This window comes from Paroedura picta, chromosome 7, assembly GCF_049243985.1.
Source record: "Paroedura picta isolate Pp20150507F chromosome 7, Ppicta_v3.0, whole genome shotgun sequence".
Lineage (NCBI taxonomy): Eukaryota > Metazoa > Chordata > Lepidosauria > Squamata > Gekkonidae > Paroedura > Paroedura picta.
In genome coordinates, this window is record NC_135375.1 from 92,616,469 (window position 1) to 92,630,199 (window position 13,731).

General features: G+C 45.1%; 1 protein-coding gene across 10 annotated transcripts in view; it reads left to right on the plus strand.

The window, feature by feature from the left end:
- PSD3 (pleckstrin and Sec7 domain containing 3) overlaps positions 1–13,731 on the plus strand; it is a 189,595-nt gene that overhangs the window by 164,035 nt on the left and 11,829 nt on the right. For all 10 annotated transcript variants that reach the window (XR_013232652.1, XM_077345395.1, XM_077345394.1 and 7 more), the window contains 3 exons: positions 6,782–6,939; positions 9,141–9,285; positions 12,146–12,289. Coding sequence is in view for 9 of the 10 variants with exons in the window: in XM_077345395.1 (XP_077201510.1) it covers positions 6,782–6,939; positions 9,141–9,285; positions 12,146–12,289 (447 nt within the window). In the remaining variant the exon portion in view is untranslated. The remainder of the gene's footprint in view (positions 1–6,781; positions 6,940–9,140; positions 9,286–12,145; positions 12,290–13,731) is intronic.

Sequence of the window (13,731 nt, forward strand, 5' to 3'; positions counted from 1 at the left end):
CCCCTCCCCCACATAGCCCACTTTAAGTGTAAGTCTTGTTTTCATCATAATTTGTTTTGCTTCTTCACTGCATGGAGGGTGGTGGTATCTTGTGACAAAGGAGCCAGATAAAGCCCTCTGATTTAGCCACTTAATCTTATCCAGGTTCAAAGAGAATTAACATGCTTGAGATGCCTGATCTGCCTCCTGGACATTGCTAGGCCCAGGTTCATGTGCTGATCTCTGGGATGGAAGCATATTTATTTTTTAAAATATTTAAACTGCCCACAGGGATCTCTATAAATATCCCCTTCATTTCACCAAATCCACAGTACCATTATGCAGTCACTGTACATTTTTGTTTGAAGAGAGGGCTTAGCCCAGAGGATCTCTGACCTGTAGAACAAGATCTTGAGCATGGCTGATTTCCACTTGTGTCTCCTGAGGTCCATGGAGTATTTCAGGATAAATATGGTATTTGGTCTTAACTGGCACTCAGCCTTTATAACCCCAGATTCAAAGGAAACTGGTTTTCTGTTTGGTATCTCTGACAAACCTCAATCTATGAATAGCTTGTATCAACCCTAGCCCAATAATTCCAAGCGTTTTAATCTTCAACTGAAAGATGTGGGATTTTGTATGTTCTTGCCTTGGCTGGACATTATTTATGTGCCCACATTGTATTTTGGAGGGACTGATGCCCCAAGTGGTCTTAAGGAAACCTAGGTGCTAATTTTTAACAGAAAACAGACATTTATATTCTTTCGTAATGCAATTGAAAAAGTGCCAGGGGATTTTTGATGTGCCGAGATAATCTATCAGCTCTCGTTTAGCTGATCTGTTTTACATGCCACCGTCTCATTTTCGTAAGATCTGGTGTGTGGCAGTTTTTCCTCATTCTGAATGTAATTGCAAATGCCAGCTTCTCTGGCAAAGGCCTGATGGGATGCCCGGTTTGAGGAGGCTGTTGCTGATGTAGTTGAAGGAAACCCACTTTTGTGAATTTTCTGCCCTGATCATTTCTTGCGGTAGTCGTTATATTTGTGATAAGTGGATTTGTAAAACTTTTTCATATTAAAATTCAATCTTTAAAAAAGCAAAAGCAACTAGCTTTGTCTAGGGCTGGGTGCCATGGCTGGCTCTTCTGAAGCTGCAGGCTTTGAACCACGATAGCCAGGAGCCCTTTGGATCTTGCCCAAGGGCTCATGCCTGGGGCCACTCCTAAAATTTATATCATCTTTAACAGAAAGAGAAAAGCAAACACTCCACAAGACATTACAGTACATGAAAACATTTCCTAGGGCGCGGAGAGCAAACAGCTTTATTTTCAGCAGACAGTGGAAAGAATTTGCAGGATGGCCAGGCTCCATAAAGACGAAGAGTTGGTTTTTATATGCCACTTTTCTCTACCCAAAGGAGTCTCCAAGCGGCTTTCATTCACCTTCCCTTCCTCTCCCCACAACAAACACCCTGTGAAGAGTTGGTTCTTATATGCTGCTTTTCTCTACCCAAAGGAATCTCAAAGCGGCTTACAGTCGCCTTCCCTTTCCTCTCCCCACAACAGACACCCTGTGAGGCTGAGAGAGCCCTGATATTACTGCTCAGTCAGAACAGGTTTATCAGCGCCCTGGCAAGCCCAAGGTCACCCAGCTGGTTGCATGTGGAACCTCCAGTGATCAGCTTGGGTATGCTCCACCACTGAGCTTCCAAAACAAAAACTGGATATAGCACCACTAACCAGCACAAAGATAGCTCTGACCCCACACACCTTGATCACAATAAAGAAGCATTGAGTAGAGCACATGGTTTATTTGCAAAACGTCTTTGATTTTATTTGTGGCACCTTCAGTCAAAACAGGGGTTTCTGTGCTGTGACAAGCCCAAGGTCACCTGACTGGCTGCATGTGGAGGAGGAGCAGGGAACCAAACCCGGCTTGTCAGATTATCAGTCCACACTCCTAACCACTGCATAAAGCAATTAGGTCCCACCTAACAAATCCCAAACAGACGTGCTCAACAAAAGGCATACAGCATCCCAAAGACAAGCAGTCTTCAAGTGTGATTTGTGATCTGTCTTAGGCTGTATGCAAATGCCAAGCAAATTAAAATTTGTTAGGGGTGCCTCATAAAGTGGATTCAGGATCAGGAATCAGCCTATAGGCTACATCTGCATTTTAAAGGATCCAAAAGTTGTTAATAATGATAACTGGTTCTTCTCTCAATTTTTAAATTTTATTGTGATATGAAATAGTGTCCTTTTTCAGAGGAGGTAGCCAGGTCAGTTTCCTGAAGCCAAAATAACAGGCTGTCTCATGGCACCTTAAAGACAACTAAATTAATTGTGGGCACAAGTCCTGAAAGCCACAGTCCATTAATGCCAGGCTTGTCACACCTGTTGTCATGCTGGGCCGGACAGGGAGCCTGCTTACCTTATTCATAGAACTCCGTGGAAACTAAGCCCAGGTGCTCACCTGAATAGCCCTGCCCTGATTTGGTCATGCGGAATATGACAGGTGGACAGAATCCAGGAACTGTCACTTAGGAGATGCTGCGATTGTAATGAATCCTGTGGTCTTCAGATATGGATGTTAAGCAGCCCCCAGGCTCTGGGTGTACACTCTTTCTTGGCACAGTGACTTTACTTCTGGAGTTACCTGATAATTGAGCCAAAGCTTTCTCCAGTACTTGTGGCCGTGCAGGGAACAGAAACATAATCTATATATTTATTAAACAGCCTGGGGGTGGAACATGTCCAGCTGTCCAAGTTGGAATAGGGCCAATCAGCTTTGCTGGCTGCACCCTGATTGGCCCTGCCTTTGCAGCTCCCACCCTCTGCCCCTGGACTCTAGCGTCTTTGCTCTCAGAAGCGCCTCAGTGCCTGGAGCCAGCAGCAGGTAAGGGGAGAGGGCCCTGGGCAAAGGGTCGTGGTGGAGGTCCTGCTAAGGAGGGCCTCTTGGCCTGTTAGGCTGGGCCTGCTAACGGCCTCCCAGCCTGCTGACTGCCTGCTCAGGAGCTCTGTCCCGGGCCTGCTAACGAGCTGGCCAGGTCTCACCGACCCCACTTGATCACGCTGCAAGCTGCGGCCCAAAGCCACCTTAAGCTGCCTGGCTGGGGGCCAGGGGAGGGGACCCTTTCAAGGCCCGTTCTTAGGAACAGGCTTTGAAGCTAGTTGTTACATAATTCTTCAAACTTACCAGCATTTTTAAAAGGAGATCATTGGATGTAAGGGTAACTCTGAGAATCAGTTCAGTGTTCATCTTTGTGGCAGTCTTTCTGGGTTTAATTGAAATACCTTCCTGAAAATCCCAAGTCAATATGATAGCTGGCAGGGATCCATATTCTGTAAGTGAGAAAAGTTTGATTGAGGAAGACTGAAAGAGTAGTAGCAGACAGCTTATGCTTGGCAGGTTCGAATTCTGCAGCCCCACCAAAATATTCTCAAGTAGCAGCACGCTGACAGATCTCGAAGAGCCACTGGGCCCTGGAGGAAAAAGAACTGGGCCAGAATGGTGTCTCTTTCCTTTTTTGTTAGCAGACTGTCTGTTTTGCCAGATCTCTGCCTTTTTCCTAATTTTGTTTTGTGCCAAGACTTCACCAAGACAGTTGTTTTTAGGACTGCATTTGACAGATTTTGTTTTTGTTTGACATTCCAATGCATTTTATAACCATTGTTCTATTGATACTGTAAATCACCTTGAGTGCTGCAAGGTAGAAAGACAGCTAATTAATAAAGTGTAATAAATAAAAGGTTTCACTTGCATGTCTGTAGGTTTTTTTCTTTTTTACAAGCAGGACTGAGGCTTGGATTTAGAGGACAAAAGTGCCTCTGAAAATGTCTAGTATTCCTTTCCCTCGTGGCTGTAGCTGCCTATAGTCACTTTTCCTTGCCTGAGCACAAGCTAAGCCAGGGTTTTGAACATAAGGACTTACCTCCCAATCCCTTCCTTAGCACACAAAAGGAAAATCCTTGCTTTGTTTCTTCTCCCCTTTCCCCTCCTACCAGTACCCAAAATACCTTTTTGTTTTTTTTGAAAAACACCTTACGAGCACAATGGAACAGAAAGCCCCTTTTCAGTTTTGAAGCATTCGTCATGATAACTTATCAATAAATTTAAGGGGGCGTATTTGAGGGAGGCTAAAGAAAGCGTTTCTTTCCTGCTCTCCGCCTTCCAGTCAAATAAAGTTTGATTTTACTTCTGACTGGCTTTTCGGAGCTTAACTGAGTGTGTGAAGCAGGTGGGTGCAGAGCTTCTTGTTGAGACTGCAACAGCATCACCTGTAACTTTGACCATCAGTGGAAGAAGAAAAGGAATTAGCCAACAATAAAGTTAAAGGTAAAGGTATCCCCTGTGCAAGCACCAAGTCATGTCTGACCCTTGGGGTGACGTCCTCTAGCGTTTTCATGGCAGACTCAGTACAGGGTGGTTTGCCAGTGCCTTCCCCAGTCATTACTGTTTACCCCCCAGCAAGCTGGGTACTCATTTTACTGACCTCGGAAGGATGGAAGGCTGAGTCAACCTTGAGCCGGCTGCTGGGATTGAACTCCCAGCCTCATGAGCAAAGCTTTCAGATGGCTGCCTTACCACTCTGCGCCACAAGAGACTCTTAGCCAACAATAAAAGCATCCTATTTACGTTGGATCAATAAACCTTTAATGGCGTAAGCTGTAAAAGGAGTAACAGTCATCAGAATAAAATTGCATGTTAATAAGGAGGAACTAAAATTAGATAAAATGGATGAACAGGGGCTATCCAGTTTAGCGATAGCAAAGGGCTTTGCATAGGGATCCAGCAATAGCTGTTGAAATCGCAGGGTCTCAATCTTCTAGTCAGGGGTAGTCAAACTGCGACCCTCCAGATGTCCATGGACTACTGGCAGGGGCTCATGTGAATTTGGGCTGATCCTGCGTTGAGCAGGGGGTTGGACTAGATGGCCTGTATGGCCCCTTCCAACTCTATGATTCTATGAATCTGGAGGGCCGCAGTTTGACTACCCCTGTTCTAGAAGGTAGTGCACCAGAGCTTCATGGGTGCAGCCTGGTCTTCTGCTCAACCATGCTGTGAGATAGGGTACCCAGGCAACTGCATGAATGGGGCAGTAGAGCGCTAAAAGCACTGCTGCTGCAGATTGATTAGTCTGGCAAGAACAAGATTGCTCAGTATAGGGAGCATTTTTATACCTCTCAACCAGGCCATTGGGAGAGAATTTAGGAATGTTGACATGAAGCAACACCTAAGATGTGGGTTAATCAGCGTGGAGAAATAGGAAGGCAGGGACCTGTATGTAGGTTGAATACCATAAGCCAGCGGTGAGCACGATCTTCGGGTATCTGCAGTCAGTTCTTGGTGGTTGATGTCTAGGTCTCAAAGTTTAACTCATTGGAACACTGACCTCTCGTGCTCTGGTTTCTCTTCAGAGCGCATAAATCTTTCGCCTTTCCATTTAATGTTAGGACTTGGGGGGGTGGTAGTTTTTTTTCTTGGAGGGGAGAGAATTGGCAAATGCTTTTGAGAAACAATTAATGCTCAAGAGATTGTTTCAGCGAGAACTCATACAATTAGGGAATTAACAATTGTGGGTTTTTTAGATATCACCATAATTGTAGAGCATTAAAAAAAAAAGCCCTGTCGCTATACATATATAGTTTTGGAAGATCACTTGTTTATGGTGCTAACCCTAGGCTTCAGGTTTAGGAATGCAGTGCTTGCTGTAGTTGGGACCATTTGGAAATGTATTCTTATCTCTCAAAAATGGAATTGTCTAGGCCAGTGGTTCTCAACCTGGGGGGTCGGGACCCCTTTGGGGGTTGAATGACCCTTTCACAGGGGTCGTGACAGGGCAAGCAGCTTAGCAGGGGGGGGGTCGCCATCCACACAACAGCCTTGGGGGTAGATTGAGATAGAGCGTTCTTCTGTCTGGAGCAGCAGAAAAGAGCAAGATCAGCATGGTAGGACAAGAGGTGGAACTGAACTGAGAAACCCCGGGAAAATTTATATGCAATCATCACGCCACTGGTCAGTTTTGTTTAATTTCTGTGAAAGAACCCTTGCATGATTTTATTATTGGGGGTCACCACAACAGGAGGAGCTGTATTAAAGGCTGTATTAAAGGTCTAGGCTGAGATGGACAGTTGGAGTTGGAGTATCTATGTAAGGCTTCTGAAAGCCTAACCTATGTTCGTTTCTGTGCTATAAATGGTAGCAAACTGTAATCATTTGATAATATTTTATCTGAATTTGTTTTTACTGTTTTAGGGGTTTGGGGGGGATTTTATGTGATTGTGACCCGGCTCAAGCCTCCGGGGGAGGCAGGAAATAAATATAAATATAATAATAATAATAATAATAATAATAATAATAATAATAATAATAATAATAATAATAATAATAATAATGTCATTCCTTGATAAGCACAGAGCATCTTTGGAGCAAGTATGGCACATTCGAACTCACTAGGCGTCCTTGGGTAAAGATGCTCTTTCTTGCCCTGATCTAAGCCTGGTTTCCCTTCTCTGGAACAGGAAGGCAGCAGATAAATTATTTTGGGGAAAAATAAAAAGCTATATCTGTACCAGCTTTCTTGTTCTGCAGTGTCACTGCCATTGATGTAGACAAGCTTAAAAGGCAAACATTTTCCTAGCAAAGTTTTGGGATTTTTAAATATATATATTTGCATGAGCTCCTCCCATCTAGATGACTGCTTGACAAAACATTCCTTCTGATCCTTTGGAGTTTAATCAGAAGGGGGAAAGAAGGACACCAAGGAATAGGTTTTTTTTTTTTCTTTTAATTCATTTCTACAGAACGAATGCAAACCAGACAAGGCTTTTTCAGAGGAAGATCTGAAGAATTCCATCAGTGTCCACCATGCCTTAGCCTCGAAGGCTACAGATTACGAGAAGAAGCCAAATGTCTTGAAGCTCAAGACAGCCGACTGGAGAGTCTTCCTCTTCCAGACCCAGTAAGTCGCATACGCTGCTCTTTATGATTCATGCAAAATATGCATCAACTGACGCATCGTGTGCATTTTATTTTTGACACCGTGCCCCTCCTTGAGTGCGTTTTCTTTTGCTGTGTTTTTCGAAACTCTTGGGCAGGGCTCTGAGGAGGGGAAAGCAGGGAACATCCTCCTGCATGCACACCTGTTTCACCACTACCATTTCTGCTGGCAGAAGAGATTTCTGCTGGCATAATGGGCAGATTGAGGCTTTTGCCTCCTCCCTGCAGCAGCAGCTGGCATTGTGAGGATTTTTGTTCCATGTGGTTCCCCCAACCTAGGCTTTCAAGCACTCACTGTTGGGGAAGGGAGAAGTTGGGAAGCTTCAGTGCCAGTGGTTTCCAGTAGCAGCTCTGAGGGTCCAGCCCTTGGTGTTGGAGACCTCTTGGCATTTGGCCTTGGGCGAATTCCACATTCATTGATTCTGTGAAGGCTCAAGGGGGCGGCAGGTTACAGTGGATGAGCGTTAGGGTTGAAAGTGTCCTGCATAGTGCAGGGGGTTGGACTAGATGATTCTGGAGGCCCCTTCCAACTCTATGATTCTATGATTCTATGATTCTATCTATGATTCATGCTGACACTGGTTTATCAGGTGTAGCTCTAGGTTTTAGGACTATTGTACCAACCGTGGGTACAATTTAGGCCAAGTGAATATTTAGGCCCAGTACATTTAGGCCAAATGAATATTGCTGGTGGCACATTTTGCCTAATGTTCTATATGAAAAGGTAGCTCTGTGAATGATTACCTTGTCATGGATCAGTTGTTTCCTGGGGAAGGTTTTCTTAGGGTAATTGTAATTTGTACGGGGGTAGGGGAGATGGATTAAGATGGTCCATGCCTAGAATATGATGGTCCAAAAAGATTCCAATGGCCTTTAGGGAGCTTTTAGTTTATATTATTGGCTGCTTCATAGAGGCCTTTGGCAGTCTATGGACTGGGTCATTCTTAGGCTGTCTACAGAGTAACTCCAAAGCATCTTTTCCTGCTCGCTTGAGCATGCTCTGCTCCTTATTTCTTCTGAGGAGGCGTTGAAAAACACTAATGATAAAAGCTATTGTACAAGTGGCAGAACTCTTGTAGTGAGTCCCATTTGGGTAAGAGTCCATTTGAAAGTCTCTGTTGTGGCAGTGGCAAAACAATCATTCTTTGCCGCCAGTGCATCAGCTGAGTGCTGTCCAGCTGAGATGTTTTTGGAGACTTTTTGCAACCTAATTCCCCAAGGTATGATGGAAGCACCTTCCACATCTTGCTGCACTCTGTTTATGAAGCATTTTGTGGATAAGAAACACTCTTATACTCCTCAATCTATAATGCCCCCATTGGATGTTGAATGTGTATTCAAGTATCTTCGGCTTCCTCTGATTGCCATTGCAGTTATTGTTGAGACTTGAGGAAAATGGCACGGTTATTAATCAATTGCAGCCAGCCCCTTGCTCGATTTACCCCTGGTTAAAATTAGAAGTGGGAAGCTGATCAGCAGGAGATGGGCTCCTTGAACTGGGGTAGTGGGGGGAGCAGGTGGGGCCTATTCTGGGTGCCACCTGTGGTTGAGGTGGGATGGGCAGTTCAAAGGAGCAAGGCCATTTCAGTAGTGGCCCTCTATTTGTGGGATTTTAAAAAATATTTTAAATTGCTGATTGTTGATTTAGAAAATGGATATGGCATCTCTCCAAAGACCTTATTCTTATTTGCAGAATATTCTCCCTCTTAAGTCCTCTAGCTCCTTTTTGGCTTTCAGAAAATAGATTTTTTTTCATTAGGCCTTTTAGGGAGTATGAGTTTTCTAAAAAATACATTTTGTTTGCTTTTTAAAGCATTTGGATGGGTTTTCCGAGCACTTTTTCTTATTTTCATGTGATTTATCTTCTGTAGCCTTGTGGACCCCAGAATGGGTAGAAAGGTGGGTCATAGTTGTATTCAATAAATACTCCAAAGGGTGTATTTTATTTATGTATTTATATCCCGCCTCATCAATATGGCTTACAGAAAAGAGAATCGGGGTGGAAACCTTCTGGGTGTTGCTGCCACGGTCTCAGACGGGGTGCTGGAGTGGCCCCCGTGGCATTTCCTATCACAGCAATGCGGATAGGGAAGAGAAAGCAAATGAGACCAGCTGAAGTCCAGGCATCCTGACCGATCTCTGTTTTCTTCTTCTTGTTCACAGAAGCCCTGAAGAAATGGAGTCATGGATCAGTAAGGTCAACAGTGTGGCAGCTGTTTTTTCTGCCCCATCATTTCCAGCTGCCATTGGCTCCCAGAAGAAATTTAGCCGCCCCCTGTTACCTGCTGCCACAACCAAATTATCTCAGGTGCGAGTCACACAATGCGAGTCATGGGTCCCTTGTGCTACTCATCCACTGCACAGAATACAGCCGTGAGAAAGTTTGCTCAGAGAACAAGCCAGGTTTTGGATTGGTACAACTTGCCATGGTTTTCAGAGCCTGTATCATAGACAGGATTTACACACACACACACACACAAAACCCTTGTGCTCAGGCAACCTATTCTGGATTTCTCCACTGCATGTGGAGGAGTAGGGAATCACACCCAGTTCTCCCGATTAGAGGCTACTTATGTTGGAAAGAGGGTGCAGAAATGATATCATGGGGAAAGGGTACAGCCCTTTGGCATATCACATCATTCCATCTTTCCTGTACTGACAGCAGTTGACATGGAAGTTCTGCCTGGTGTGACTCATTCACACAGGTCCTCGGGGGATGAACAAACATACATGTGAACTGGCTCTTTGGTTTTATTCCTTTCAAAGTGCAATCCTATGTGGAATTGCCCCAGTCTGAGTCTCTGCATAGAACTTCAAGGATAAATATCACAGTAGTTATGGCAAGAACTACATGGCTCCCTAGTACATATAATCCCACCTTTCTTCTGAGGTCAGAGTAGTGGGCATAGTTCTCCATTTCCTATTTTATCCTCATAGCAACCCTGTGAGGTCCCTTAGGCTGAGAGAGAGGGAGAGACTGGCCCAAGGCCACCCAGTGAGTTTCCATGACTGCCTGCGGGTTTAAACCCAGATCTTGTGGATCCTAATTGGGCACTACTCTTTGCAGGGAGCATCCTGGCTTCTGTTTCTTGGTTGTGCTTGAGAATGTGGAGGGGTAAGTCGACCATTGTGATCTGAGGTCTTCCTCTCTCTTTTTACTGCTAGTGTGAACTGAGCCAATCTTCTTTTGTATTTTTGGTGATAGAAAGACCTGTCACAGCTGATTTACGGCTCTCCAGTATGTTTTTCAAAGCAAAGAGACATTCAGAGGCAGTTTGCTGCTGTCCGCCTCATGACCTTGGTGTTCCTTGGAGGTCTCCCATCCAAATACTAGCTGAATACCGACCCTTGAATTCCCCCCACTTCATTAGAATATTTTGTTTTATCTTTTTGCCACAGTGCAGAATATGCTACCTGGTGGCATAGTTTTCTTTTCAGCTGCCCATCGAGGAAACCACAGTTTACATCCTGGAGGAAAGCAGAGACGAGGGATGAGAGGATGGAAGCTGTTTTTAGCCGAAAGGCAGGGAGGAGGAAAAAGAGTGTTGCATTTTCAAGGGAGATGAGTTCAGGGACAAGCTGAGAACTGTCAGCTTTTATCTGTCAGCAAAAGAACTTGCCAGTAGGCTCCGGCTCCTTCTGCAAAGGATGAAATGTGAACTGTCAACTCTGTCTGGTTGCTGTTTTAGATGATGTGGCCTGAATCGCGATTTGCTTCTTCAGCTCATGGTCCTGTTTCCACATAAATACCCGCTGCAGTCGCTCCGTTCAGAGCTTGCGTTTCTAGACCTTGCAGCTGCGGCGCAAAGATTGGGGGAGGGAGGGAGGGCAGGGCAGAGGGAGGGGGACAACTGTTCATGCAGTTCTGTGGGAACCCCAACCTTTCATAGATGAGAAATGGAGCCCTTCTCCTGACATGCCTCTTCTCATAGCAAAGATCACCAAGCTCAGCTCTCCACCTCCCAACGTGATGCATTGTTTGAAAGCTTTTCTGTCCCTGCCAAATTCATTTACTGCCGTAGTGAGCCCTGCACACATTTTAAAACAATGGAAGTGTTTGTTCTCTTGCTTGAAGGGAAACAGAATTGTCATGCAATATGTCGTTTATCCGAAGTTCAAAATAGACCACCTTCTGCAAAACTAACTGGTGCTGTGATGTTCATGTGTTTACATGTGCAGTAGAGACATCATGCACCCACACTTTAAAATCGAATGCCTAATGACGTTGGAAAGAAACCCTAAGAATGGCAGTTCTAGCAACTCACACTATCAGGACACTAGAGGCAATGATATTTCAGGAACAGCTACTTGAAAACAGCTACTTTTGGGCCTGTCTGTCTATTTACTACATTATATTCTATCATTTCTCTAACAACCTCAAGGGCCTCCCTTTCCTTTTTCTTTATCATCACAGTGATACATTTTGTCTCCATACTGAGAGTGACCTGCTCAAGGTCATCTCACAGGCCTCCATGGCAGTGGAAGAATTTGAACTCAAGGGTCAACACTAAGGATTGCATGGTTCTGGCATTGCTCTGGTGTGGGAGCTCACTGGATGACCTTGGGCCGGGCACATATTCAGCCAAACCAACTTCACAGGGCTGTTGTGAAGATGAAAAAGGCAGAAGAACCATGTAGCCAGCAGGCCACTTTTCCTGAAAGAACAACCAGGCGGTGGAAAACTAAAGACTGGCCTGATGGGATTGATGGTTCTTTCAGTGGACTTAGAAGGGTGTGGAACTCTGCTTATGGAGGCCTCTTAAGTGGTGGCCATCTAGAAAGTTCTTGATTGGTAACAGTCCTCCATATTTTGTGTTGAGATTCAAGGCCATCCACAGCCTGGGCCCTCTTTCACCAGGCATTCGGCTGAGGCCAGGCTGAGAAAAAACTAAAGCCCCACCTCCAATAATCCAATACGGACGTCTTCCCTGGATGTGAGCCTGTAGGGGCGAGTAGCCTAGCATACATGGGGTGGGAATAATCTGAGAATGGGATGGGAGGGAATTATGTATGTAGCTTTATGGTTTTATTATTATTGTTGTTGTTTTTGTTGTTTTACCTGATATGGTGTAACTCAAAATAACCAACTTGATAAAATAAGAGGTCCACACTAGTTTACATCTCGCAGGAGAGAAATTTCACCTGAGGCTGCTCTGTTGCCTCTACAGGAGGAGCAGCTAAAATCACATGAGGCCAAACTGAAGCAGGTCTCCACTGAGCTGGCGGAACATCGCTCTTACCCCCCGGACAAGAAGCTGAAGGGCAAGGAAGTTGAGGACTACAAACTGAAAGACCATTATTTGGATTTTGAGGTATGTTGGAGTCAGCTGCAGTGACCCCTCCCCCGGTGTAGAAATTGTGGGTGTTTCCCCAGAGCCAGACAGCTTAATAAGGGCGTCGTAATAACCGGTTCAGCAAATTTGCCTTAGGCATCATGTCAGTTGACACACAAATTGCTTTGGACAGCTGAGCGTGTTGCTGTATTGTCAGTAAACATCCATAAGTGGAAAAGCCAAGGGAGAAGGGCAGCACATGGTCCCAGCTCATTTCTGGCATTAAGACCAAAGGGAAGCAGGGGCTTTACTGGGCAGGCATAGCTGCCATAGCGCAGAGTGTTAGGCAGCTGTCCAGCCAGCACAATCTCTCTGCTTGTTTCTCTTTTAAGGGCAGGATGCAGAACAAGATCTCTGCTGTGGAAACTTGATCGAGACAAGTGGGAACTTCCCATGGTCCTTTCCTTCTTAGGGTTTCTGTGTTCTGTGTGCTCAAGATTTTGGTCCTGGGGCTTAATTTTGGGGAGGAGGCCTTTCTGGGACATCTGCTCCAAGAGATACCTGTAACAGGGAACCGGTCTTGTTTCTGCTGGTGTGAACATTGAATATTGTGATCCCAGCACTGCTTGTGAGAATGGGTGGTAGTCTTGTTGTGAGGATAAAGGGTGGGTTGGGGGAGAGAGAATGTTGTAAGCCAGGGGTAGTCAACCTGTGGTCCTCCAGATGTCCATGGACTACAATTCCCATGAAGCCCTGCAAGCAAGGGGCTCATGGGAATTGTAGTCCATGGACATTTGGAGGACCACAGGTTGACTACCCCTGTTGTAAGCCATTCTGGGTTCCTATTGGCAAGAAAAGGGGAGTACAAATGAAGTAAGTAAATAAATATTAGGTTGGTATGGGCTTCCCTATTTAGACAGCACTTTATACACATTGGAGAGTACTTGCTGTGGGGTTTTCCAGTACTTTTGTGATTGGCCCCTGCCCACATGGCAACCGTTCAGTGTTACCCGCTCAGTATTCTTAAGTTCCAAAAGCTTGACAAGATTGAGGACTCTTGTTCTAGAGCAGAGGTGGCCAAAGTGTGGCTCTCCAGATATACATGGGGTTCTCATGAGCCCCTGCCTGCATGGGTTTATGGGAATTGTAATCTATGGACATCTGGAGTGCCTGTGAGCTTGGGTCGCCAAAGCAATGCCCGTTGATGCTGTGGTGCTCGCTGACATTTTTTCTGGTGGCTACCAAGTGCGTTCAGAAAGTGAACAGAGTCAAGTGGGCCTTTTGGCCAGATTGACTTCTGATTGACAATTGAAGATATGATTGACTCTGGAATTTTTTTTTAACAAAATGGGTTCGGCAGCAGCTGCCACCACAGCACAAGGAAGCTCATTGTGTGGCCGAAGGTGAGCTATGCGTTAGCAAGAAAATATTTTCCAAACAATATGCTCCTTTAAAAAGGCATCCTGTTTAGCAGAGCTTCT